Source organism: Strix aluco, chromosome 3, assembly GCF_031877795.1.
Source record: "Strix aluco isolate bStrAlu1 chromosome 3, bStrAlu1.hap1, whole genome shotgun sequence".
NCBI lineage: Eukaryota > Metazoa > Chordata > Aves > Strigiformes > Strigidae > Strix > Strix aluco.
The window spans coordinates 17628454-17653748 of record NC_133933.1 but is presented as its reverse complement, the minus strand read 5'-3'; the positions used below and the strand labels follow the sequence as shown (position 1 = coordinate 17653748).

Here is a 25295-nt window from a genome sequence, read left to right as displayed (position 1 = left end):
CAAATTACCGTGTGACATGAGCAGCAAGACCTAGGCAGAGGGACACAGTGGCAAGCAGCAGAAAGACAGGGCTTTAATGTGCTACCTTTCTGTCCAGTGCCTTATTTATCAAAGCAAAGTATTATCCTGGAATTTGAAGAAGAAAAAGAAGGTGGGCTTGGGAGTAGTTTAGATGAATACTTTTGGAGGAGAATTGAATTTTTCCTTGGGAAGCCAACAAAGGGTTCAGGAGACATGTCCTCATATCTTTGAAAGTGAGGGATAGCTAAGGTGTTAGTCCTGCTTCTGCTGTTTGCATCAAGAAAGCATTACCCCACCTGGCAGAGTGGCATTATTTGGTGGCCTGTGTGTTTTCAAGCCCAGAATTGGAGTGCTGGACTGTACAGACTCCAGGCTTCTTGCTTTGTATAGACTCAGCACAGCGGGACTGTGCTTGCTTTGCTCGGCACAGTGGGACTTCTAGGTAGATAGTACTGCTTGATGCTGAAGTGGCCCTGGCATACTTGTAATGACTGCCTCGAGGCATGCTTAGTTGCTCTCTATTTTCAGTGAAGTGCAGCCGTGGTAAATAAGGCCCTTTTGTTGCTGAGTGATTTCCAACTAGGTAAAAAAACTGTTCAGCTGGAGTCCTGAAGTTTAACAGCCAGCGTCTAAGTGCCCGGTGGAATACTTTGACCTGACATGAAATGATGCAGAATAACTGGAGAGAAAATATCAAGTGTCAGTGTGGTTAATTAATTCTGCATCCAGCTGCCTAACTTCTCCTCATTCTGTCCCCGCTGATTTTAGAGGTCCCTGGCATTTGAAAAGAGGAAGGGTTGAACGTGTAATGTCAGCGCATTCTCCAAATGAGACTGCCTGCCTGATGGGGAAGTAACTGTTTAAACATCTGAGTGGTAATTTAGCTTTTAAAAACAGTGATCTCTCAAGAATATAGGCTCATGAATCATTTTTATTCCCCATGCTGCTCTCAGTTACTCAGGTAGTTATTTGTTTATTGGGTAGGTGTCTGTGTGTGGGTGTTCATATGTGCGTGGGTTTATTAGTTTATTCTTAGTCTAGCAAGAAACACCTTTTCCCTAATAAATATCTCTGAGTACTACAGGTTGCAGCTGCACTGGTGCAGTGATGTATCATCACAGCCTTGCTAACCCTTATGGATTTGGTTTCCTCTCAGAGATCTCACAATAATTTCCAGATTTTTTTTCAAGCTCTAGCCCCTAGACTTCTGTGAACATATGTAAGCCCTGTTATTCATTATACTGCGTTTGGTTCTGGCTGCCAGTTTGGCAGAGGAAAACTGGTATATCTAACCCTGATTGATGATGGATATAATTAAAAAAAGGAATCAAAAAGCAGATTAAAAAAGCATTTAGATTGTATTGGTTTTGCGGTATTTCAAAGGTAATCTCCTACCTTAAGGGAGCATGATTACTCATTTTTCAACATCTGAGGTTTGCTATCTCGTTGCTTAGTGACGGCAAAAACTGTTGTCCCTCTTGCAGGCCCTGGTTTCTGTCCTGAGTGCCGTGCAGAGATTAGAGCCTTGCAGGCTGGCTTTCCAACCCTGCAGGAACCAGCGCGGGGCTGTGCTAAGTGTAATTATCTTTAGACAAATGTGGATAGCAGGCCTGGAGGGGAGGTACTTAGATAATGTGCAAGGGACTGCAATAATGGTGATTTTTCTGGGAAGTGCAGCCCAACTCTGAAACTCTGTGCCCAGAGAATAGCTCTGCGTACAGGTTAGCAATCGCCAAGGCTGAGAGCAGATGACAAAATCTCCCACACTTAAATATATTATTTTCCAAAAGAACACATGCCCCCATGTTTATTTTCATACTATGAAAGCGAACTTGGGAACATGGCCCATAGCAGCACTACCTACTGATGTTTTCATGCTTTCACCTGCCATTTCTATTGTCCATGTCTTTGTGTGCTTGATCCTATGAATCTTACCATTGAATTAAACTGGGGATTTTGTCTTTCAGTCCAACTGAGACAGAGCTGCCCATATAACTATCTAACTGGAAAATGGTCTGGCAGACTGTATTTCACAGGATTCTCTGTGCCCATACAGATGGCAAGAGACTTTGGCTAGAGGCTAAAGGACTCTATCTTATCTGAAGGATTTTCTGCAAATATGAACATATTCTAATAACTGGACTTGTAAAAGCAAAGCTTTCATGTTTGAGAAATACATTTTTTGAGTGGTAGAGAATGAAGAAAATGTTACCTAACTTATTACTGAATGCTTGTGAAAGACTTAATGCTCATAAAACCAGCAGCATGCCAGAGACAATGGAGGGGATTCTGCAGCGGGTCTCTGCACGTTTCCTTGCAAAGCTATACCAAAGCTCCTTAATCCTGATCTTAATTATTTCAGTGGAAGGCATTTGCTGAACAAAGAACTGTGACTGTGTCAAGTCTGTGCACTGAGGTGTGTGAGGAGGCCAAAATATCCAGCCAGGGTGGAACTGGGGTCCACCAACACCATGGCATTGTGGCTGATTTTAAGTGAAAGGCCTGATCCACGCAGCTTTTCCTACAGGAGCCGGGCACTTGACCCCCCAATAAATCGCAATGAAACTAAATCTTTCTTGTTCCTGCCCTGCTGTCATGTTCATAAAAACTTAAGTATTACCCAGCTGGCAATCTGAGAAGGGATATGTTCACACAATTTAATTCTTCCTGCTCAAATGGATCCTTGTAAACTAGCCAGCCAAGTGCATTCTGTCCCTTTTTTACAGAAGTATGTGTTACTCAGATTGCTGGGAAAAGGTTGTGCAAGTTTTTGCTTGAACAGCTTCACAGGTAAGTGTTGGCCTCCTAGGTGCTGAGACTCATTCTTTGCTATTCCTTGCACCCTTCTAAGGTTCCTCTCTAAGTTTTGTGCTGGTGGCATTTTACAGCTCTGTGTCATCAGCTGCATTGCGTGCTGTGATCTGGCTTTCCGTCTTCCTGCTTGGATGACTAAAACTTTTGAACTGGAGCAAACCAACTGCCAGCCACTGGATGTGAAGCAGTCTTGTGCACTCCCAAATAACCATGTTCTTGTTTGAGTAAAAGTACTGCTCTGAAAGTGAGTCTTTGCTTGTGCTCTTGAGCTTACTGAAACCTGAAGGATGACTAGCTATAAATGTGGGATGCAGCATGGCGTAAGGATTAACTGTGGGCACTTTCTATGTATTAGTTTAATTAGTGATATGTACTCTACTGAAAGGCCCTTTGATGTTTTGGAGTGGGCTGGTCTTTTTGCTGAATGTACATGTGTAGAGCAGCATGGGAACAGCTGGCTGGGTGAATTTTGGGGTTGTTCATGATTTCACTTCCCTCGTGGGGGAAAAGTCTCAATGGCCAAGTATCCCAGTCTGTCTGGTATGGGTGACTGTGGTTTTGTTTGCAAGCTGCCTTGACTTTCTTAGGATTTCTCTCTTGCAGTTGTTAAACATAATAGATGTCCTTGCCCCTTCCCAATGCTTCAAATCCAACAAGCACAATGTAGAAAAGAGCTTAAGTCCTTTCTAATGAGAAGCAGCCAGGAATCATGCTGGCAAGTCAATCCCTTGAGAACAGGCTGTTCTCTGCACTCAGAACTTTCATAGACCAGCGTTTTGCTTCCCCAGACCAAAAAAAGCCTTAACCAGGCAGAATTTGCTGCTCTGAAATGCTGAGCAGGCAGAAGCTGTAACCACTTCAAAACCCAACACAGAGGTCATACATATATGGAGACTGTGAATACACCCAGGCTGTGCACCATTGGTTTGTCTTCCAACAAGAAATCCTTGCAATTATTTGACAGCACAACAGTTGTCTCTTCAAAAAAACCCAAAACAAACCAAAAAACCGAAACCAAAAACCAGTTGTGACTGTTGTGTCTGTCTGCGCAGCGCCATGCAACCCAGAGCAGTCTGGCATCTGGCTGCCAGCTGCTTGGCTCTGCTGGGAACATGGCAGAGGAGCTCACTTCAACTGACAAAAGCTTGAGGTTCCAGATGGCCCTTTAATTGTGGGTTCTTGCAAGCATTAGAGATTTGTAGTCTTGCTCCCCACAAAGGGCCTTCATCATAAATATGTATATGTATAGTTACGGGTGATATCATGCTTAGTGAACACCCAAATTTGTGCTATGTCCTAACACCCTTGGACTTAGCTGTGGTGAAGTTATGGCTATGAGCTGTTGTCAAGGGAGGACAGGAGTGGTTTGATTTATTGAGAAAAGACAAAAGTAGTGTGGCTGGTAAACCACCTTCTCCTGGGGAGAGCTCTGCACAGACACCACGCTACTGTAGAGGAAACGCTTTCCTCTCTGGGTTCCTGGGACCTGTGAAGCCTCAGAGCATGAGCTCTAGTCTTTGCAGGCTTCTCTGCTACGCTTTGCTTCTCTGCCGTGTGCAGACTGTGGCCCAAACTTGAAGAAATACTCCTTCTTTATGGCCTGGCTTTTCTTCTCCACTAAACAAACTTCTGTTGAAACATCTGATCGTTTCACTCCAACTTTAGAGCTTGCTGCTGGAAGAAGCAGGAATGGACAGTACCCCAGCAGGCTGCTGGAGGGCCAGTTTCAGCACAGCACACAAAAATACACTTAATTTTAGGCTTATTTTTAGCCATGTGAAGTCACTGGTATTCTTCAGAAGCTAAGCTTAAACATGTGCTTTGTGCTTCTGATTGGACTGGAGACAGAGGACAGAACTCATTTTCTTGTCAGCTCTGAACCAAACAATTCCTCGGGAAGAAAAAAACATCTAATAAGAACTAACGAATACAAATCTTGAGCAGTAAAGCTATTTCTCTTGCAGGCTGAGGCGAACAAATGCATATGAAGAATACAGAAGAAGAAGGAATGGCCGAATGATTTTTAGTAAATACGAGCTAATGCAGCAGTGAAAGACACCAGATTGCATAAAATCTCTGGCAGTAATTTTGAATATATGTTATCGCTGTGCCAGCATTTATATTTCTCAGAGTAAAAAAGGATGCTGGTGTAGGGTGTTTTTTTTTTTTTTGCTAACATCCCAAGTGTCCAAGTACTTCACTTAAATCAGCATTCACTATCAACACCGTGGCTTCATTGCTTCAGTTGCACAATCTGAGCATAACTGATTGCTTGCAGTTATTTGAAATGCATCTTTTTTGCTGGCAATTACTTTATTTACTGCTTGCCTGTAAACCAATAATGCCTTCCCTTGTGGGCACAAAGGCAGATTAACATCAGTAATTACTACCACAGATGTTTGTATGCGAATACCCATTTCTTAGAGGCAGATTATCTTCTGCATTGCTGTAAGGGAAAGGGATTCAAACCGGCGATGCTGTCATCCCGCGAGTGAGCAGCATGGGACTCAGCAGAGAGCGCTCCATCTCACAGGAGTCACTCTCTGCAGGATGATAATTGTTGACCTTACTGAGATCAGTCCTGAGAGTTCTTGGCATTTAATTCCTAAAAGAGACTGCCTGTGACTGAACAGGGCTCAGTGCTACTTGCACTTGCTTCCTGTGGGGTTTTTTTTGTTTTTTTTTTTTCTTCTGTTCCTAAGATGTCTAGGGCTGTGCTTTCAAGAGAGCTCAACACCTGTATTGAGGGCCTGTTTTCTAATAGCTCTGTTCCCACTGACTTGCCTGAAGGGTGCACTCAGCACGAAGCTTGTTTACAGCAGGCAGTCATCAGCTCCTTCCAGGCTACTGTGAAGAGCAAAGGAAGCACGGTTGTGTCTCGGAGGCACTGGAGGGAGGGTCTTTGCTAATCTGGTTGTACTGCCAGGACTGAGATATGTTCAGAGCAGCCCTTTGGTACTTTTGAAGCCTGTCCTGGCATATCATGGTTTTTGGCTGAAGAATTGCCTTGCAATCTATCCAGAAAAGCCACCCCTGGCTGCTTGTGGCGAGAGCCTGCCAGCACCTGAAGGTGTGTGTAGATGCAGAAGAGATGGGGCCATGGTTCTGCTTCCCTGGGGACTTTCAAATTCGCTGCTTAGATTGCAGAGGCCCCCCTTCTGAAGCTGAGAGCGAAGGTAGGGCCCTGATTTTCCTTGTGTGGACAAGTCACGGCATTGCCTCCATTTGTCTCCTGAAAAAAAATGCCTCTGCATGCCAGAGCAGGGAGTGGACAGAGGTGGCCATGAGTCTGGAAGGAAGGCAGAGGTTCCTACTTCTCCCACCATCACTGAATATAGGCTGGTATGGGAAGCACAGGGCACTCTTCAACAGCAGTGAAACAGCTTTGCCTTTGGTATTGAATCACTCTCAGCCCCGTCTCATAAACTGCTGACTATCTTGCTCAAGAGGCTTTCAGCCTTCGAAAGTGATCCTTTTACGAAATACCTTCCATCACCTTGTGTTAGTTACGCAGCGCTGTGGGAGGAGAAGGGGGAACCATGTCAGCACCCCACTCCTCGCTGCTCTAGGTTCACTTTGTGGGATGCAAAGCACTGACCCCAGCATAGATTTGGCCTGCTGTCCCTCGGTTAAGAGAAATTGAAACCAGATGCTTAGTGTTTGATCATGCTTTTCCCATTGTTCCTGCCTCTATCACAGTAATTACTCTCTCTTGAGGGTCATTCAGAGTTCAGCTCTGTGGAGAAACTGCTGTTATTAATTAAAGGACTAGCTGCTTTTTTAAACATCCTTGTCTAATTGTACTTAGAAAGACTTGTCACAGTATTACAGAGCTTTTCAGTTAGCTACCCAGTAGAGACATCTATAATTGTTCCTTTGGATGTTAAATGAGAGATGAGGGATATCAACAGCAAGGGCAAGGAATGTAGCAGTTCTCTGGAGAAATGAGTATGCCTGGTAACGTAAAAAGATCACCAGTCCTGAGTGAAACTGAAACATAGACAAAAGGGTAGATGAAAATATATTGGATATTGCACAAATGCTGTTGAACCAACCATGTACAAAGACAATAAACCTATTTTTTCTTGTTATACTGATAGCACACAGTATCACAAACTTTTGCAATGTTATTATGAGTCTCCTGCTGCTTGGTATATTCCTTAAATTACTGGCTCCTTTGATCATCTGGTTATTTGAGAATTTCTGTTTTATTTGTATTAAAAAAAAGCACCTCTGACAGAGAAAAATGGTTGTGCCCTTCAGAAACAAAAGGACAAAATGCAGTTTTATTTCATGAACCAGGTGCCCTTTATTCATCAATTGTAGAGCATCATTTTTTTGCCAAGCCTTTTTTTCTCAAAATTGCTTTGGTTCAAGTCCTGATTTTGTGAGATTTGGACTGGCAATAGTCAACACATGCAGCTTGCTTCTGTTTTCATTGTGGGTCTGCAGGGTCTGTCTGGCACTGCCCAAGCTGGAGAACCAGGAACTCCGAAGGGCAAGTTTACCTTTTTAGCCATTCTGCACAGTGGAGCAAGGCATGAACTGTGTCAAAGAGGGACTCTGTCAGCCACCCTTTTGCAGAATAAATGTTGGTGCATCTATTAGGAAAGACAAAGATAAATCCTGGCGCTGAAGAAACTCCAGGGTCTGACACTGGTGAGCACAGGCCAGCTCTGCTTCCTGCAGTTATATGTGTTCAACTGAGAGAAGTGTTGCTGACCAAGGAAGAGGTCAACATGACATTGACCAATGTGCAACCCCTTTCAGACATTTAAAAAAGCTGTCAGGCATCTACCATGTCTCCAGATATGCCTGTTTTCAGTGGGAAGGAGCAGGAACGCAGAAGGATCAGGGAAGAGAATGGAGTTTTGATATTGATGCTGGAGGACCATCGGTGCTCAGGACCTCTCGCACCAGGCTGTCACTTGGCAGAAAGGGGCCAAGCTGACTTCTGAGCTGAAAATCCAGCAAACTCCTTTGCTTGGTCCACTTGTACCTGGGGAGGAAACTCTAAGTGGGGATCACCAGTGACCTTAAGTATCACAGTAATACTTAAGTGCCCAGTGCACTTTTTTTTTTTTTTTTTTTTTTTTTTTGAAAAAGCAGGGTGTGGCAGCCTGGGCACTGCTGCTGGTACTGGCAATGGGATTGCCCTCCCCTGTCATGCAGCACTTGTGGCCAGCAAGCTGCAATCTTTGAGACCTCTCCCCCTCTCTCGAACTGACTGGAAACATTGCCTCTATGTTCAGAAGTTGGTGGTGTGAGCAGGAGGGCAGAGAGCATTTCTGGAAAGCCTGTCTGCAGCGTGTGGGAAGGGGTTGGGAATTATTCTTCGGAAAACATTTGTTTGCCTCAGCCGCAGCTTGGGGAAGCTGTAGGCAGTGGTTTGATGAGGAGGCAACTTTTGGTTGAAACTCCATAGAGACACTGCCCCACCTGTGCAAAGCCAGTACACAGGGCGCTTCCCAGGGAGAGGAGAAACCCAGGCTGAAGGCTCTGCTTCATAAAACTCAAGACAGAAACTTTTCCACATCTGTGCCCAGGCTCTCACCTCTCTGGGGGCAAGATGGTCCCTCTCTGTGCTGAGCCTCTTCCATAGTGCGTGAATGATTATCTGCCTAAGGAGGGGGATGAACCTTTTCCTCCCAAAAGGTGTCACCACCCCTCACATTACTGTAGCAAGTCTCATCTGCTTCCTCAGTCTCTTCTGCTGAAGTGGTTTTGTGGCATCAATTATTCATTGGGCCAGTGACAGACTGGCATGTGAGGAGAAACTGAAACCCTGGGCTTCTGATGCAGAACAGGGCTGGTTGAATTGGCATGCTGTGGTGTTGAAGCAGAGGTGAGAAGGAACAGAGTTGTGTCATCCTGTACCTCACACAATGTCCACTTGCAGAAGTAACAGTGAGATCACCAGGACTATACCGAGAGCAGACCTACTGCCTGCCAGTGTGAGCAGAGCTAGGACTTTGCTTGCTTGTTTGCCTGCAAGGTCAAAGCTCCCTGAATCCCAAAGGCACTATTTTTGACTCTCACGGTGCTTCCCTTGTGCGGTAGCGTGAGGCACAGATCCTTGCGTGTGCTGCATGGGGCTGGTGAGCATCTCCAGCGGCTGGGAGCCGGGGCACTGCTCTATGGAGGCTTGAGCTGGCAGGGTCAGTGCAGGGTGGTGGGGAGAGACCTGGCAGGTACTTTGGAGGTGCAGTGACTGATTTAGGCCAGAGCCAGCTGTTCCCGTTAGCAGCAGTCACTGACAGCACAAAAGAGAGCCTTCGCTTCTAAAGACACTAGGAAAGTTCTAAACTTGAATTTTAAACTGATCCAGTTTGAATCCAAGGCCAATTAGGGACAATATAAATGGAGACAGACTCCTGCAGCTGCTAGCAGCTCTGGCTCGTGTCCCAATACTCACATCCTGGACTCCTCTCTGGTGCTTTCAGTGGTGCCCATGCCTTTGTCTAGCTGTAAAAACTACCCCAACACCCTGTCATTGTTGAATTAGTCGCACAGCTTGTTGCCAACCGCGGGGATTTCTCCAGTGATAAGTCTCATGCTGGATATTGCCAGCATGCAGGCAGCCTTTCCAGTCAGTGCACAAACCCCTTCCTTTCCATTGTGAGGCGTGCTGTGGATATTCAAGCGCAAAATGTTGCCCTGTCTTAGCCTAACAACTCCACGAGGCCTTAAATCTCACTGGAGATCACTGGAGATTCTCCCTCATGCCACATTAGGTCCCATCTTTCCAAACTTAGGTTTCCTGACAGTATGGAGGAGATAGGCTTACGGTTACGAAAGGAGACTGGAAGTTTAGTGATCTGTCTGGGAAGTCACCCCTGCCGCAGATGCCCCTCTGAACTTCAGCTGAGCAATTAGCATAGATGAGGTAACACCAACGCTGTGGGGGCAGATACAGGAAATGACATGGTGTTTTGTGCTGGGAGCCACATTTGTAGCTTAAAATGCTCTGTGGTTTTTATTTTCCCTCCACAGTAGAGGGAAATAAGTGCTAGAATAACCCATGAGGAGGCAGAGCCTGGAAAAAAGCCTCCAACTTCCCAGACCCGTGCGGGAAAACATCCTCCTCCACCCGTACCCCTGTGGAGGGCTGTGGGCTGTGTAATGCCAGTGCCACACCCTCACCTACCTCCGTCCCCTCCCTGAGGGACAGGGGACACAGGTGTGTTTCCACAAGCAAGATGGCTTTAGGGCACAGGCCTTTCCCCAGCACAGAGCTGTTTCAGGCGTTACTGAAACCCTTCTGAAGAAAAGAGAGAGCAGCACCAAGGACTTCGCAGGGGAGCACCCTGCCTGACTATAAAGCCTGCCCAGGGCACCCCCAGCCCCCTCACAGGGCAGCCCTGAGCCGGGCGGCCGAGCCGGGCGCTCGGGCTGCCCCTCCGCCATCCTGACGCTGCACAGGCTGCTCCGCGGCCTGGGGGCTGACCCTGCCCGCCCCGACGGCCCCCTCCTGCCGAGCGGGGGCACAAGGCAGCGCCGCCGCCGCGGGACTGCCCCGGGACGGCGGGAAGGGGCGGGAAGGGGCGGGGTGTTTTGGGGCCGAGGCCGCGGCCCGCCCCGCCCCACCGGCTTTAAAATGGCGGCGGCGGCGACAGGGAGGGCGTCATAGTGAGTAGCCATGGCGGGAGTGAGGCTGTGCCTGGCGCTGCTGGCCGCGGCCCTGATGTTCACCGGCGCCGTGCTGGGCGGCGAACACGGCCCGCGGCTCCTGGGGGCCCCGGTGGACATCGCTAACACCGGCAACGATGAGGGCCTGCAGCGGGCCCTGCATTTCGCCATCGCGGAGTACAACAAGGCCAGCAACGACATGTACTCCAGCCGGGTGGTGCGGATCATCAGCGCCAAGAGGCAGGTGGGTGCCGGGGCGGCCCCTCCCCGGGACGGGCTTGTAAACGGCGGCGGCCGCCGGGTGGGCCCCGGGCCGGGGGTGCGTTAGGGCCGGCCCTGGCACCCGCCCGGGAGCAGCGGAAAAGGCGGCCTGTGGGATTCCTTGGGAGAAAGAGCAGGCCTCAAGCTTGAGGGGTTGTTCAAGCTGTTTTTTTCCACAGAAAACGAATAAAAGCTTTTTTGATAGCTTGGGTCTTGTCGATCTGAATGCCCCTGAGTGCTGTGTGTTATTAAAGAAGCTAGTAACTTCCTTATGTTGCTGATGTACTAACACATCTCTGCTTACTGACAAGGAAGCTGCACTGAGAGTCTTGTTTACTTGGATTTTGTTTCCTGTTTTTGACAGTGTGCCAAGCACCTCTTCTGTGGAGGTTGCCATAAACAATCCCCTCTGTCCTTCTGGAGTCTGCTTTCCATCATGTAACCAGAAAACTGTGTGCCTTTTTGCTAGGCTTCTCTTGTCGGAGAGCCCTTCTGTATGTGCCGCAAATAAAGCTGCTTCTGCCCACTTGTCTTGTTGCAGGTTGTGTCTGGAGTCAAGTATATAATGGAAGTTGAGATTGGACGGACAACTTGCCCGAAGCCAGCAGCTGATCTCCAGAGCTGTGCTTTCCATGATGCGCCGCAGATGGCTAAGGTAGGCTCCAGAGCACTGCGTGCTGGCCCCTGGGTTTCCAGCCCCTTCCCTCCGGCTGGCTTAGTACAGAGAGGTATGAGCAGTGTCCCCTGTCTGCCCCAGCCAAGATCAGAGACCTTATGCCTTTATGCTTAACAAGATGCTGCCCTTGCAGAACTTGTCTTGCCAGGTGATGGTGACAGAGAAGGCAGGGCCTTTTAGCCTGTTTTGTAAGTGGGGATCTGAGGCTGTAGTGCATGGAAGACTGTGTGTGCCTCAGTCCTCTTAAAAAAAGTGCTTGTGGTCTGGATCACATAGATATATGGAGAAAATTCTGCCAAACTTGCAGGTCTCCTGGCTCTCAGTCCAGTGTCCTGAGCCCCCATACCATTCTCAGTGCCTCATGTCCCATGGTGATGTAAACATGCTTGGCTTGACACACTTTCCTGGGGGACTTACATTACTGTGAATAGTGCTTTGGGCTAAGCACTGATTACAGGAGACAGATTACCCCTGTTCTCTGTGCCCATCAGGCTGTACATGGGAGTTTGTCTAATAGCAATGCTCTTTAAGGAGTATGTTAGCTTTTCAGATGAGAGCACCAAATATTTTTGCCTTGATCTGCCCTGAGTGTGTTTCTTCAGTAGTATTTCGTTACTTCTGTTAATCACAGTGACAGGCTTAGCTTCTCCTGTGTACATGCCCTTTCTGCCGGAATGGATGAGAAGTGTAACCGCCCACAAGTGGTCTGTTAAGCACTTAGCTAGAAGCTTGTGTGTACCATTATGGCAGTTGCAGTGGTTTGACACAGGCACGTACAGATGAACCGTGCAGGAGTGCTTACCTGTGCCTGAGAGCTTATGTTGGAATTACCCATGTTGAAAGCTTTCCTGCCTGTGAATGGGTAAAGGAGGTAACCTGGTCAGAAGTGCTGACTGTTCAGCTTCTCCGTTAGCACTTATTTGAGAGGGATGATTGATCCTGAGCAGGCACTAACAAGAGTGGTGTTCCAGAATACTAGTCCAAGTGCAGATCTAGAGAGCCATGGACATCATACATTCTGGATCATGTGGGGTAGTAAATCAGTGTAGAACAGTGGTCAATGACACTTTTATGCTCTTAATCTGACAACTGCTTTTTTCTTTTTCTCCTTAGCACACCGTTTGCAACTTCGTAGTGTACAATATTCCTTGGCTAAACCAGATTAAACTACTGACCAGTGAGTGTCAGTAAGCCTACCTTGGTTCCAGCAGAGACCAGCAACCAGTTGCTCAGACTTAAAAAAAAAAAAAAGGCAATAACACAAATTGAGATGGGCTTTATCAGTGCCTGTTAACCTGACTACTTATGTATATGCTTATGCAAGTTAAACTATGTAACTTTCCTTTAAAGCACAGTATGATTTCAACTTTGTTTTTCTTTGCAATTACATTTTAGAGCAGCTGTTTTGGTCTTCCTACAGCTTTCCCAATAAAGGAACTCCAACATCAGAATTCTGATTTAAAAAAAACCAACTTGGTATCCCTTTAAGTGACTATTGTAAACATAAAAACCTAATTAATATTTGCTGTGATGTGTGGTTTTCTTTGAGCTTCTCCTGTCTTGGAGGGAGGGTTTGCTTTTATGTGTGACCTAGTCTATCATGCCCAGTGAATGGGGTGGGAAGGAATGTGGGGCCCTAATCACAGGGGATATAAACCATGCCTCCTTGTCCCTTAACCTGTCCTCTTGTTTTGCGTTTCACTGAAGAAATACTCTGCTTTTGAAAACACTGCTGTATGCAACACTTAATCTTGGGAAGATTAGCCAAAGCTTGTACTAAGGCTGTGCTCATTTTGCTGGCTGCTATACTGTTCTGTTGCAAGGCTGGCTGTGTTTATGCAACTGTGCTGTGTAAGAATTAACCACGGCAGTGTATTCCTGCACTGCCCTTGAGGTGTGTTACGAACCCTTGCTTCTGATGCATCTGCTCTTTGCTGTATCCCTAGCTTTTTGTGAGCGGAAGGCCTCAGGGCTTTCCCTTCAGTCCAAGCAGTAGCATGTCTCACTTCATTTATAACCTAAACGGTGACTGGTGGAGCAGGAGGGACAGCTTCATCACGTGTGCCTGACCCGTGACAGCTTCTGTTTACAAGTAGAGATGGCTGCAGAAATGCGTGGAGTGGATGGGTGACAAGCCTGTCAGGGAGACTAAGCTGCACTCTGGCTGTGTATTAACTGGGAGGAATTTGAATGATGTCTGATCTGGGTGAATACCTTTAAATCAGCAGGCAGAGAGGGTCAGCACTCAAGAACTCTTAAGAGAACTGGCTGAAGTGTTTCTTATTAAACTGGGATGAATTTGTATTGCAGAGAAATCGGGGATGCTCTGCCTGCATGGGATGGGACAGATGACCCTGACACCCATAACCTGAGGACAGCCTAGTGCAAAAGCAAGGGGAAAGTTAGTAATTGGTGTTAAGTGGATAACTGATAAGAAAGAAAGAAATGTTTTTATCAGCTGGTGTAGTTCTATAGCAGATGGGTATCATCCACAAAACCTGGCTTTGTTCTGCGAGTGTCAATATTCCTCAGAAGCAACCCCCTAAATCCAAGTGCGTGTACAAGCCTGGTGGGGTCTTTCAGTCAAGTGCACTGCTGCTAGTTGCAGTAAGTATGGCACCATGTCTGGGGCTGGTGTGAGTGTCACAGGGAAACACAGACAGCTCCAGATCTAAGAAAAAAACCCGTAGCTTTTCAATGTCATGTGATGTCCCAGAACCCAAGCGAAAGAGGCAAGGAAGCTTCCCTGAGCAGAATGCAAGTGAGGCTGGAGCTTGGGATCGTGCATAAGAGGGGTCTTCTGGTTTTCACTCCTGGGGGAAGACTGGAAGTAAGGAGCAGGATCCCCTTGAAAGAAATTTCATCTTCAGGTAATAGGGGAATGTGCCAGGTCAAGAGAAGGAGTTTCAGGAGTGGGTGAAGGTGCTGAGGTGAACAATGGGGATGCTCCTTGTTTTGCATAATCCTAATAGTACATTTCTTACTTTATCTTGTGTCTTTGCTTTTCTGTGTTTTGAAGTAAACATATTTCTTTTGGTTGGTGTAAATCTCTCCCAGGGATAAAGTGAGTCCAGTGTTGTGTCACACCCGATGTTAATCCTCAAGCCCAGGAGTCCTGTGTCCACCTCTGGTGGTCCTGTTTTGAAAGGAAGGTGGGAGGGGTGCAGAGAAGAGCTGCAGAAATGGTCTGATGCCTGGAGAAAGCAGCTTGAGGTGAGAAGAGTAAAGATGCTGTTTATTTTTTGCCTAAAAAATGGTATTTCGATGAGAACTAACACAACCACATCTTTGGGTATGGGGGGGGCTCAGATCTGAAGGAGAGCAAAGCAAGAGAGTAACCAGAAAACAGACTTGTAGTGGAAATACAGCTCCCTGGGAGTGCATCTTCTGTGGACTGCTCTTTCTCCCAAGGGAGATGCCACTTCCCATCATTGCTGGGGTTTGATGAGCTTCTGGTGAGCCCAAGGCCAGATCTTGATTGACGTTGTCAGGGGGATGAGCTGGTTGCCTGACACCAAGGATCTCCATCCAGGACGTGCTCAGATCCGATAGGAATTATTCCCCCTGTTTCCCCACCATCACTGCCCCATTCCCTCTGAAGGCCGTGCACAAAGATGGCCCGTTTCTCTTCCCAGCCAGGTCAGTGACTGCAGGTTTCCGTCTGCCACGTCGCTGGGTGATCCTGCTGACCGAGGAAAGCCTGGTGCCAAGCCGCTCAGGTGCCTTCATTTGTCATTTTTCTAACTACTCCCTTCATTTGTGCATGCTTATTCCCTGTTTTCCAGTTTATCTATACAAGCAGTAGGCAGTGGTGAAGGGGCTCTATGCCAGTGGGTTTGCCTGTGTTTCCCTTTTATCATCTTGGCTTGAGGCCTGGATGGATGATTGCACTGGTCTCCTTCATAAGGAGACTAGGAGAGAAATGAGGATGGAGATGGATGTAACCAGGCATTTCCACCACTTTAGCTGTATTTATTAGCCAGCAGCTCTGAACAGCATGTGGGAAAGAGTGGCCAAGTTTGAGTGTTCTGAGCTCCTGAATTCAGAGGTATTGCATTTTCGTGTTGAAATGCCAATGACCAAGGGCACGAATGAATGGCACAGATTACCCCATCCTCACAAGCTGCTGAGTGTCAGCCTTGGTGATTGTCCCTGTGTGCTCTTCACTCGGAGCAAATGCCAAAAAAGCCTGACCTAATTTAGTCACTTTCCACTGTGGACTGTGTTACTTTGCATTTGCAACAGGCTGAGAGCATTAATGGACGTTCCCCTGCCAAGAGCATTTTGCTTGGCAGGTCTTTCTGCTTGGCTGGCTGGTGGTAGCTTGGTCAGCTGAACATTGAGCCCTCATTTTTAGCTGCATTCGCTACCTGACTTTCTCAAATGTCAGTGACAGACGTGAATTAGTGACCAGGGAAGTCCTTATTTCATGTTGTCTCTTGTTATGCTTTGCTTGCATCTGACGGATCGATTCTGGGGTCATGCTTCCTCAAACTTAGGGGGGTCAGAGCTTTGCTGCTGCTACAGATTATGAACCCAAAGTTTTTTTCTGGCTCTGGGACTCAAGGAGAGATTTAGGGCCAGCTGGCTGAGAAATGTAGCTCTCCTTAGCAGTGCCTGCACCTGCAGACCTGTACTCACATGGACTTGTAGCTCCCAGCTCTGCAAGGCACAACTGAGACCCAGACCTGTGGAAGTCATCGTGTTTATGGAGCCTGTGGGCATTACCAGTGTGCCACAACTGCGGCATGCTCAGATGAAGACAATGGGGCTATACTCTCACGAGCGTGAACAAGCAGAAGTATTGATCCCACCTGACAGCTTTCAGCCTATCTAGCTTTTTGAAGACCATCTTAGATGTGTGAGTCTGTGATAAAAAGCAGCTTTATCACGAGAACTGAAGAGCCCAGACAGTGTTGAGAAATGTGGTACAGGTTGCCTCTGGCTTTTTTACCTTACCTGGGACCCTCACCCACACATGTCCTCTGCCCATGGCTCAAGGCCTCATTTAAGCCTAAGCCTGGGTCCTCTGTCCCTGTCTGAGCTGCATTAGGTATGTCCGTATCTCCTGCCCTGGCTGCTGCATGGGTCTTGGACCTGCCTTGTAGCTTTGTCTCCCAGCCCCTTTTTCTGCTCCAGGCTGGGCTTCCTGGAGGGACCCTGGTCCTGGTTCACCCCCTCGCTGTGTCTGGGGCTGTTGATGGACCCTGTCCTCTCTTTGGCTCTACTGGCCATGCTGAGATCCCATGGGACTGTGCCCAGTTGGGAAGGGCATGGCCAGCGCTGGAGACCCCCCAGCTCCTGGCTCATCCCCTCCTCGTGCTGCTCCCTGTGACCTGACCCTGCAGGGTCTTTCTGAGATCCTTGAAGCTATAATAGCACTCCTGCCAGGTATGGACACTTCCCTTTGCACACAGCCTAAATCACGATTTCCTGCAATTATGAAAGGAAATGATCATGTGAGGATCCAGGTCACCCTGCAGCCCTGCAGCCCTAGGGCTGGGCCAGCCAGTGCTGTCACCAATGTGCATGTGCTCGGGATGTACAATATTGCTTAGCCTAAGGCACAGAGACCTCTTAGTGAGTGTTTGAAGATGCTAGGTTGTTTGTATTTATCATTAACATGCAATGCCTTAGAGTCACGGTAGTGTGGATCCTTCAGGAGATCAAATTTACTGACCAAACCCACATCCCAGTTCGAATCTTGGTGCTTTATTTCTTGATGATGACAGCAGAGAGGTAAGACTTCAGATCCCTTTCCTCACGGGACGCAATGGTGATCTGGAGATCATTTCTGCAGGGAAGGAGAGAGTCCGAAGTTAGGTCATTGCTGACAATGCTGGGCCCCTCCATGGCTCTTGTTGCCGATCTTTGCTGGTGGCATGCTGGTGAGAAGGTGGCAGGGCAGGTGCCTGGTTCTCCTCTCCAGGCAGCATAGTCCCAGGCTTGGCAAGGAGGGGTGAGGAGGATTCTTGGTGCCCACCTGGCTTGATGAGAAGAGCAGCCAACCTGCAGGCTCCACAGTGCAAATCCCTGCTGTCCCCCTCTGACACAGGGCACGGCTCAGTGTGGCGGTGGACCCTGGGACAGGACCTGAAGCTCGAGGTGACACTTGCTAAAGCCTGTCTTCTGTGTTGTTACTCATGGGGCACGGTGTTGCTCAACCTCTGTGAGCTGGTAGGCTCCTACTGCAGGGTTTTGCAACAGGGAAGAAAAGGAGAAGCTCAGCTTCTCGTCTCCATGATAAGCCAGTGCATGGGTGTGTGCTGAGTGCTATTTCTGACCTTGCCAGAGGTGGGTGTGGGTATGTGCGTGCATAGGACTGACGATGGGGAAACCTTTCTCTGCTTCCAGCTGGAGAAAAAAACACCAGTGACTCACGATGCCCTCGTTGTAGCATGCCTTGCTGGGAGGCACTGTCCCCTCTTCCCCACCAGCTGAGAAACGTCATACCTTGTGTCATGCCATCTCCACCCCTTTTATTTTAAGCACCCCGGGGTGATCTGGCTGTATCTGGGGTGAGGCCATCATCAGCAAGCGAAGGCATCTCCTCCCTGTACTTACCTCCTGGCCCATGTCTGCAGGTGGGTGGTGCTGGAGGTGGCTCTTGCTGCTCACCTTGAACAGCCATCCTGGCTGTTCACAGCAACAATCTGTAGGGGACACTGTGTGGCAACATCACTTCATCCTTTCCCCTTAACCTAGAGAATGTCAGGGGAAAAAAGCAAAAGAAGCTTAAAATAAAATCTGGGTGTGTAAGCGTTACATCAATTAAAAAAATAATCACGTGAGCAGATAGGAACCAATATGAGTGCTAAAAAGTGAAACTGTCTCCCTAAGTGACTCTTCTGAAGTGCGTGTGTGCATGTTCTCAGCTTCAAGATGATCCCATAGATGAGCCAAACCCAGCAGGATCCTCTCTGTCCTCCTGTGGAGTACAGGTACCACAAAGGGCACTGTGCCCAGCTGCAGAAGAAACTGGGACTCAGGCCTGGCCAGGGAATTGATTTTATATCTTGAATACAAAAGTTAGCAAGAAAAGAGTGGTTTCAGGTGAAGTAGTGAAGTTTACACTAAGTATACCCCTCTCCCTTGTCCTAGGTTAAGTTCCCCCATCTGTACAGGTCAGCAGTGGTTTTCTTCCCTCCTTACAGGGCCAAGGAGGTGTGTTGGGTTTGTGTGTGTGGTGGGTTTTTTGATAGCAGGGGAGGGGACTACAGCAGTGGCCCCCTGTGAGAAGCTTCTTGAAGCTCCCCTGGTTCCAAGTCGGACCCACCTCTGGCCAAGGCTGAGCCAATTAGTGACAGTGGCTGTGCCTGTGTGATAATGTATTTAAGCAGGGAAACCTGGGAGAAGTGGTGGGAGTTGTGAGGAGAAGTTGTGAGGAGAACATCTGTATGAACACCGAGGTCAGCGGAAGAGAGAAGGAAGGGGAGGAGGTGTGCCAGAGCAGAGACCCCCCTGCAGCCCGTGGTGAGAGGGCAGGCTGTGCCCCTGCTGCCCATGGAGGTCACCAGTGGAGCAGATGCCCACCTGCAGCTCCTGGAGGACACCATGCTGGAGCAGGTGGCTCTGTCCGAAGAAGGCTGGTACTCTGTGGGAAGAAGCCCTCGCTGTTGTAGTTCGGTGCTGGGAGGACTGCAACACATGTGAGGGATCCACTCTGGAGCAGCTCGGGAAGGACTGCAGCCTGTGGGAAGGACTCGCGTCGGTGAAAGATCATGGAGGACTGTCTGCTGTGAGAGGGACACCACGCTGTAGCAGGGGAAGAGTGCGAGGAGTCCTCCCCCTAGGGAGGAAGGAACGGTGGGACTGACTGCACCCCCCATTCCCTGCCCCCTGCACTGCAGAGGGGGCAAGAGGTAGAGAAATCTGGAGCAAAGCTGAGCCTGGGAAGAAGGGAGGGGTGGGGGGAAGGTGTTTTTAAGATGTGGTAATACTTCTCACTGTCCTCCTCTGTTGAGTGTTGTTGTTGTTAATGTTTCAATTAAACTGAAGTTTGTTTTCTTCCCCTAACGAGTCTGTCTTTTGCCAATGACAGTAATGGGTGAGTCACCCCTCTAAGTCCTTATCTCGATTCCCAAGCCTTTTGCTTTATTTACTCCTTCCCGTTCCTGAGAGGGAAGGGGTGCGTAAGCAGCTGCGTGGTGCTTAGTTGCCCTCTGGGCTGAAACCATGACAGGAGGGAAGCCTTGACATCCCTGGAGAAAAGTTACCATCTCCAAGTGCCAGAAGTGGCTAAGAGCAGCTCAAAACCTGTGACATTAACATGCATGAATCCTCCTCGTTCCCAGTAATGTTGCCCACCCTTGACTATAGGGTGGGTGGTGAGATTACTGCGATCACCGTCAAAGACCTCCTGTGCAGAGACATCCTGCCCTCACTAGTGATGAGGAAAGCAGGAACCACTTCTCTCTGAACATCTTCAACCCTCTGTTGTCTCCTGATTGAATTGCTGCAGTGATGAGTATTGCCAGGCTGCAAATTCCTACATGACAGAGAGGAAAATGAAACACCCCCCTCAATCATACACCAGCCACAGTGGCTATAGGGCTGGTAATCACAGAATCAGAGAATCACAGAATCATTCAGGTTGGAAAAGACCCTCGGGATCATCGAGTCCAACCATAAGCTCTAATCTACAAAGTTCTCCCCTACACCACATCCCCCAGCATCTCATCTAAACGACCCTTAAACACATCCAGGGATGGTGACTCCACCCCCTCCCTGGGCAGCCTATTCCACTGTCTGACCACTCTTTCTCTGAAAAATTTTTTCCTAATGTCCAGTCTGAACCTCCCCTGTTGCAGTTTAAAGCCGTTCCCCCTTGTTCTGTCACTAATCACCTGTGAGAAGAGACCAGCACCAACCTCTCTACAATGTCCTTTCAGGTAGGTGTAGAGAGTGATGAGGTCTCCCCTCAGCCTTCTCTTCCTCAAACTGAAGAGTTCCAGCTCCCTCAATCTCTCCTCACAGGATTTGTTCTCCAGGCCCTTCACCAGCTTCGTTGCCCTCCTCTGCACTCGCTCCAGCACCTCGAGATCTCTCTTGTATTGAGGTGCCCAAAAGTGGACACAATACTCCAGGTGTGGCCTCACCAGTACAGGGGGACTATCACCTCCCTACTTCTGCTGGTCACACTATTGCTGATACAAGCCAGGATGCCGTTGGCTTTCTTGGCCACCCGGGCACACTGCTGGCTCATGTTCAGCTGCTGGTCAATTAGAACCCCCAGATCCTTCTCTTCCAGACAGCTCCAGCCACACTTCCCCAAGCCTGTAGCCATGCATGGGGCTGTTGTGGTCCAAGTGCAGGACCTGGCACTTGGCCTTGCTGAAGCTCATCCCGTTAACGTTGGCCACCGATCCAACCTATCCAAGTCCCTCTGTAGACCCTCCCTGTCCTCACGTAGATCGACACTCCCGCTTCACTTGGTGTCATCTGCAAATTTACTGATGATACACTCTATGTCCTTATCAAGATCATCAATAAAGATGTTAAACAGAAGTGGCCCCAACACTGAGCCCTGAGGAACACCATACATGGAGCCTCCACATTCCTTCCGGGTGGGGCAGGCAGACCCCCAAGCAGAAGGCCACAGCTGGCAACCCCGGAGAGTCCTTAGCAACCAACGGACAGAGCGCTCCCCGGTGCTGCCACCACTGCAGCTCCCACTGCAGAGACGCCAGCATCTTCTGCTTCAGCCTCCCCAAAGGCTCCCCAAAACCTTCTCCTCCCAAGGTAGGGACTGACCCCGACTCCTGCAGCCTGGGGACGCTCTGGGGGGGAGGAGCGGAGGTGACCACCGGCCATCGCTCCTGCCTCTCGCTCAGGCTCGGCCAAGCTGTGCCCACTGCCCGGGCAGGAGCAGCACTTCCCCCGCAGGGGGGGCACCCCGGCAAGGATGGCACCCCCAGCAGATACGGCCAGCTCGCCCATCTCCTCTCCTAGCAGTGAGTAGCCTCCCTCCTCTGACACCCCGGCCCGTGGCGGGGGAGCACCCCTGCCACAAGCTCCCACAGGCCTGGCGCAGAGCCGGGGCATGTTGGCAATGGGGGCCGGCTCGGCGGGTGCCCCTCGAGGGTCCCCCTGGCCCAGCACGGCTCCACTCCCGCACAGGGCTGCAGAGGGCTCCCGGCGGCTCTGGCTTTCCCCCACCGCTCTCCCGCAGCTGGCGGATGGACACCAACCTGCCTCCACCAGCCACTGCCACGCTCGGCCAAGGCTCCGCTTCTCTGCCAGGGGCTGCCCTGTGGGGCGACTGCGGGACCCCCCCAGCCTGGGCAGCTCCTGGCACCCCCCAGAGCCAACCACACAACTCTCGGGGGAGAGCAGACACCCCAGCCCCTCCAGGGCTGCCACTGGCCTTCCCTGGCTGCCAGCACATGGAGAGGCACTTGGCACAGCTCAGCCTCTCCAACACGGCCACCCCCGCGGGGACACCCCCGGGCACCAACAGCCCCCTGCGCAGTGACGTCCTCCTCAGCCCCTGGGCTGCTCCCCGCTGCCGACAGCCAGGTGACACCGCACTGCTCCAGGACATGCTGCTGCGCTGCTCCCTGGCCAGCCACCACGGTCCCAGCAGTGGCCCCACGCCCGGGGACCCTGGTGGCACTGCCAGAGCCATCCCGCACCGCGACATCCGCTCGCTCGCGCTGCCCCAGGAGCTGCTCTCGCCCAGCTACAGCGTCCCAGAGACCAGCGAGGACCCCATGCTGAGCCTGCAGCTCTTCAACACCATCGGGATGGGGCCCCAGGACCTGTGCTGGGACGCGCAGAGGGACCGGCCACCGCTCCGGCCTGCCATCTTCCAGCCTGGCAGGGGGGACACCAGCACCGGGGCCAGCCTAGAAAAGCGGGGCCAGAAGCGCAAGAGCACCTGCCCAAACCCACCCAGCAAGCAGCCGGCACCGGGCTCCGAGCGGGGGATTAGACCCACCAGAGGGAAGAGAAGGAGGGCAGGGGGGTGTCGTGGGCAGGGTGGATCTGGGCCGGGTCACCGCCTGCTCTGAGAAGCCAAGAGCTTCGAGGAGCATTTTCTTTCCTGTTGTGTTTTTTTTTTTTTTTTCCCATTAAAAGCCCTTTTACCTCAACTACGCTGTGCCTCTGTGGGAGGGAGAGGGAGCCTGGGGGGCACCGGGAAACGGCACCCAAGAGCTGCAAAAGCCCCGCTGAGCCCCAAAGCAAAGGCGGCCAGCCCCAAATGGTACCGGGCCACCCCCAGGGCTGAGCCACCGCCAGCGCCAGCGGGACAGGCCATGGCTGGGGGGGGCTCCACCGGCACCTTCCCTGGGGAAAGCAGCCCTTTGGCAGGGGACCCAGCACAGACGGCTCCTGCAGGACTCACAGACAGAATCACAGAATCACAGAATCATTCAGGTTGGAAAAGACCCTTGGGATCATCGAGTCCAACCATCAGCTCTACTCTACAAAGTTCTCCCCTACACCACATCCCCCAGCATCTCATCCAAACGACCCTTAAACACATCCAGGGATGGTGACTCCACCCCCTCCCTGGGCAGCCTATTCCACTGTCTGACCACTCTTTCTCTGAAAAATTTTTTCCTAATGTCCAGTCTGAACCTCCCCTGTTGCAGTTTAAAGCCGTTCCCCCTTGTTCTGTCACTAATCACCTGTGAGAAGAGACCAGCACCAACCTCTCTACAATGTCCTTTCAGGTAGGTGTAGAGAGTGATGAGGTCTCCCCTCAGCCTTCTCTTCCTCAAACTGAAGAGTCCCAGCTCCCTCAATCTCTCCTCACAGGATTTGTTCTCCAGGCCCTTCACCAGCTTCGTTGCCCTCCTCTGCACTCGCTCCAGCACCTCGATATCTCTCTTGTATTGAGGTGCCCAAAAGTGGACACAATACTCGAGGTATGGCCTCGCCAGTACAGGGGGACTATCACCTCCCTACTTCTGCTGGTCACACTATTGCTGATACAAGCCAGGATGCTGTTGGATTTCTGCACCTGCTGTTTGCTCTTTCAATGTTTTAGTCCTGGACCGAGCAAGGTGCAAGATGAGTTGTGCCAGGGCCTATCCTGAGCAGCTGCCCAGGGAAGTTCCTACTTGTGTGTAGCAAAGATCAAAAGCACAGCTATTTTCCCCCCCACAGCAGCATCAGGAGAGTTCTGTGGTTAGTGAGCCTGGGGTTAGCTTGTTGATGGCCAACACAGCTGGATGTAGCAAACCGCGCTGATGAGGAAGAGGATGGAGAAAAGTTTGGTTGGACTTTTTGGGTGACTTCAGTTTGCAAACGCAGCCATGATATTTCTGAGCACATCTCCAGAGGAGAGTGGGCACCAGAGCCATTTGAAAAGATACTCTTCACACACCATGTTGCAACTTGTCTGGGTAAAGCTGGATGTACCAAGCTCTGGCTGTGCAGAGGTTCGTTTTGGTGAACTTAGGGGTCACAGGGCTCGTCCCAGAAGGGATGTCTGGGGACTCTTCAGGAACAGGCTGCCCTCAAGAAGAGCAGTAGCCTATAAAATGAAATTAGCTTTGGACCTCTGAGCATGGCTTGGCTGGTGAGGTTGGCTAATTACACTGACCTTTCCTTGTTAAAAGTCATGGGGCTTGTTAAGATGACTACAGATTTTTAATTACCTATTTTTCCTCCTCGAATAGTAGGTCTTTTCTCTGCTTTCTGTGTTAGCGGGATAACATAGTTGGTGGAAATGTTTTTCCTATTCAATCCGACACTTTGTCCGTCTCCTGCACACCCCACGTAACTCAGTGAAACTTATTTCTTCTGCAAAATTTTGGGAGAATAATGAAACATAATGTTTCCATGGATTTGACATGCTTTCTGCCCAGCTGTCTTGCTCAGAGGCTTTCAAAGAAAAGTGGCTTTGGGGTTTCGGTTTGATAGGAAGTTGGACAACTGCAAGAGACTTTTTTGCTCTGTGCTGTTTTCAACTACTCTCTCCCAAATATAGCAAATGCTTCTTGCAGATGCTTGCACTGGGAAAGCAAGAAGCAGCAGAATTCAGATATTAGAGGAAAAGGAGCAAAGACATGCTTTCAGCAATCCAGCGCAAATCAAGAGCTCTCAGAAAAATCTTGTTTTGACCCCTTGATTGCCACCTCTAATGGGAATAAAGAAAGCCTGCACTCACTGGGGGAAGCAGCTGCTGTAGAGAAATGCAGCCAGCAGCACAGGAAGGTGGAGCTGGATATTTAATCCCCCAAGCTGATGTCATGGGGGTCTGCTGTGCCTGGAGCTGCACAGGGGGAGCCAGCGTGGTTTGTAGACACGGTGGGACAGGCTGATGTGCAGGCAGGGCTCATAGGAAGAAGAGCTGGTCCGTGCTTGAGTCTGGTACAGTAGGATTCTCCAAGGAAGAGTCATGGCTGCCGTAAACCAATTTTTTCCACCTCATCGCAAAGATTGTCAGCTCAGTACTAACTGCAGAGCTTCTCGGCTGATAGCAGGGGGAAGGTGGGAGGGAAAATGCCTGACAGATTTTCAGATCCTCCACTGAGTTTGTGGCGCTGGCAATTAGAAAAACCCAGCATCCTCTGGCTATCCACAGAGCCAATTCGATTGGGAAGTAGTGAGAGTGAGTGAGAAATTAAACACTGGCCCCAGAGTGACATGTTTTAGTCACATTTCAGATACCTACACATTTTATATTGGATGCACTGAAATTAGCCTATTTGTCCTCAGAAGGGAAAAAGCGCTCAGTGCTTCACCACATCTGAGGCTAGGAGGGGAGAAAGGAGGATGACCACATTGCCTCCCCATATGTTGGCTGTCTGGAGAGCTTCCAGTCAGGACTGGTGCTCGCTGCACTGCGCAGGGACGGGATGGGGACTGCCAGGCTGGTGCAAAGCCATGTCTCAGGCATGCGGTCCCCAGCATCCTTGCCCACTCTGGGGGTGATGCTCAT

At 49.9% G+C, this 25295-nt stretch overlaps 1 protein-coding gene across 1 annotated transcript; it reads left to right on the top strand.

Annotated features, from left to right (window-relative positions):
• The first annotated feature begins 10430 nt into the window (after positions 1 to 10430).
• CST3 (cystatin C) lies at positions 10431 to 12922 on the top strand. The gene is made up of 3 exons (XM_074817595.1): positions 10431 to 10708; positions 11267 to 11380; positions 12515 to 12922. The coding sequence occupies exons 1-3, from the start codon at positions 10475 to 10477 to the stop codon at positions 12590 to 12592; spliced, it is 426 nt and encodes a 141-aa protein (XP_074673696.1). The 5' UTR covers positions 10431 to 10474; the 3' UTR covers positions 12593 to 12922.
• Positions 12923 to 25295: the final 12373 nt, after the last annotated feature.

What these genes read in the sequence shown, in the direction of transcription:
- CST3 (XM_074817595.1), top strand. Translation starts at nt 10,475, where the DNA reads ATGGCGGGAGTGAGGCTGTGCCTGGCGCTGCTGGCCGCGGCCCTGATG. An exon ending in TCATCAGCGCCAAGAGGCAG is followed by an intron (nt 10,709 to 11,266) that starts GTGGGTGCCGGG and finishes GTCTTGTTGCAG; the next exon opens with GTTGTGTCTGGAGTCAAGTA. An exon ending in ATGCGCCGCAGATGGCTAAG is followed by an intron (nt 11,381 to 12,514) that starts GTAGGCTCCAGA and finishes TTTTCTCCTTAG; the next exon opens with CACACCGTTTGCAACTTCGT.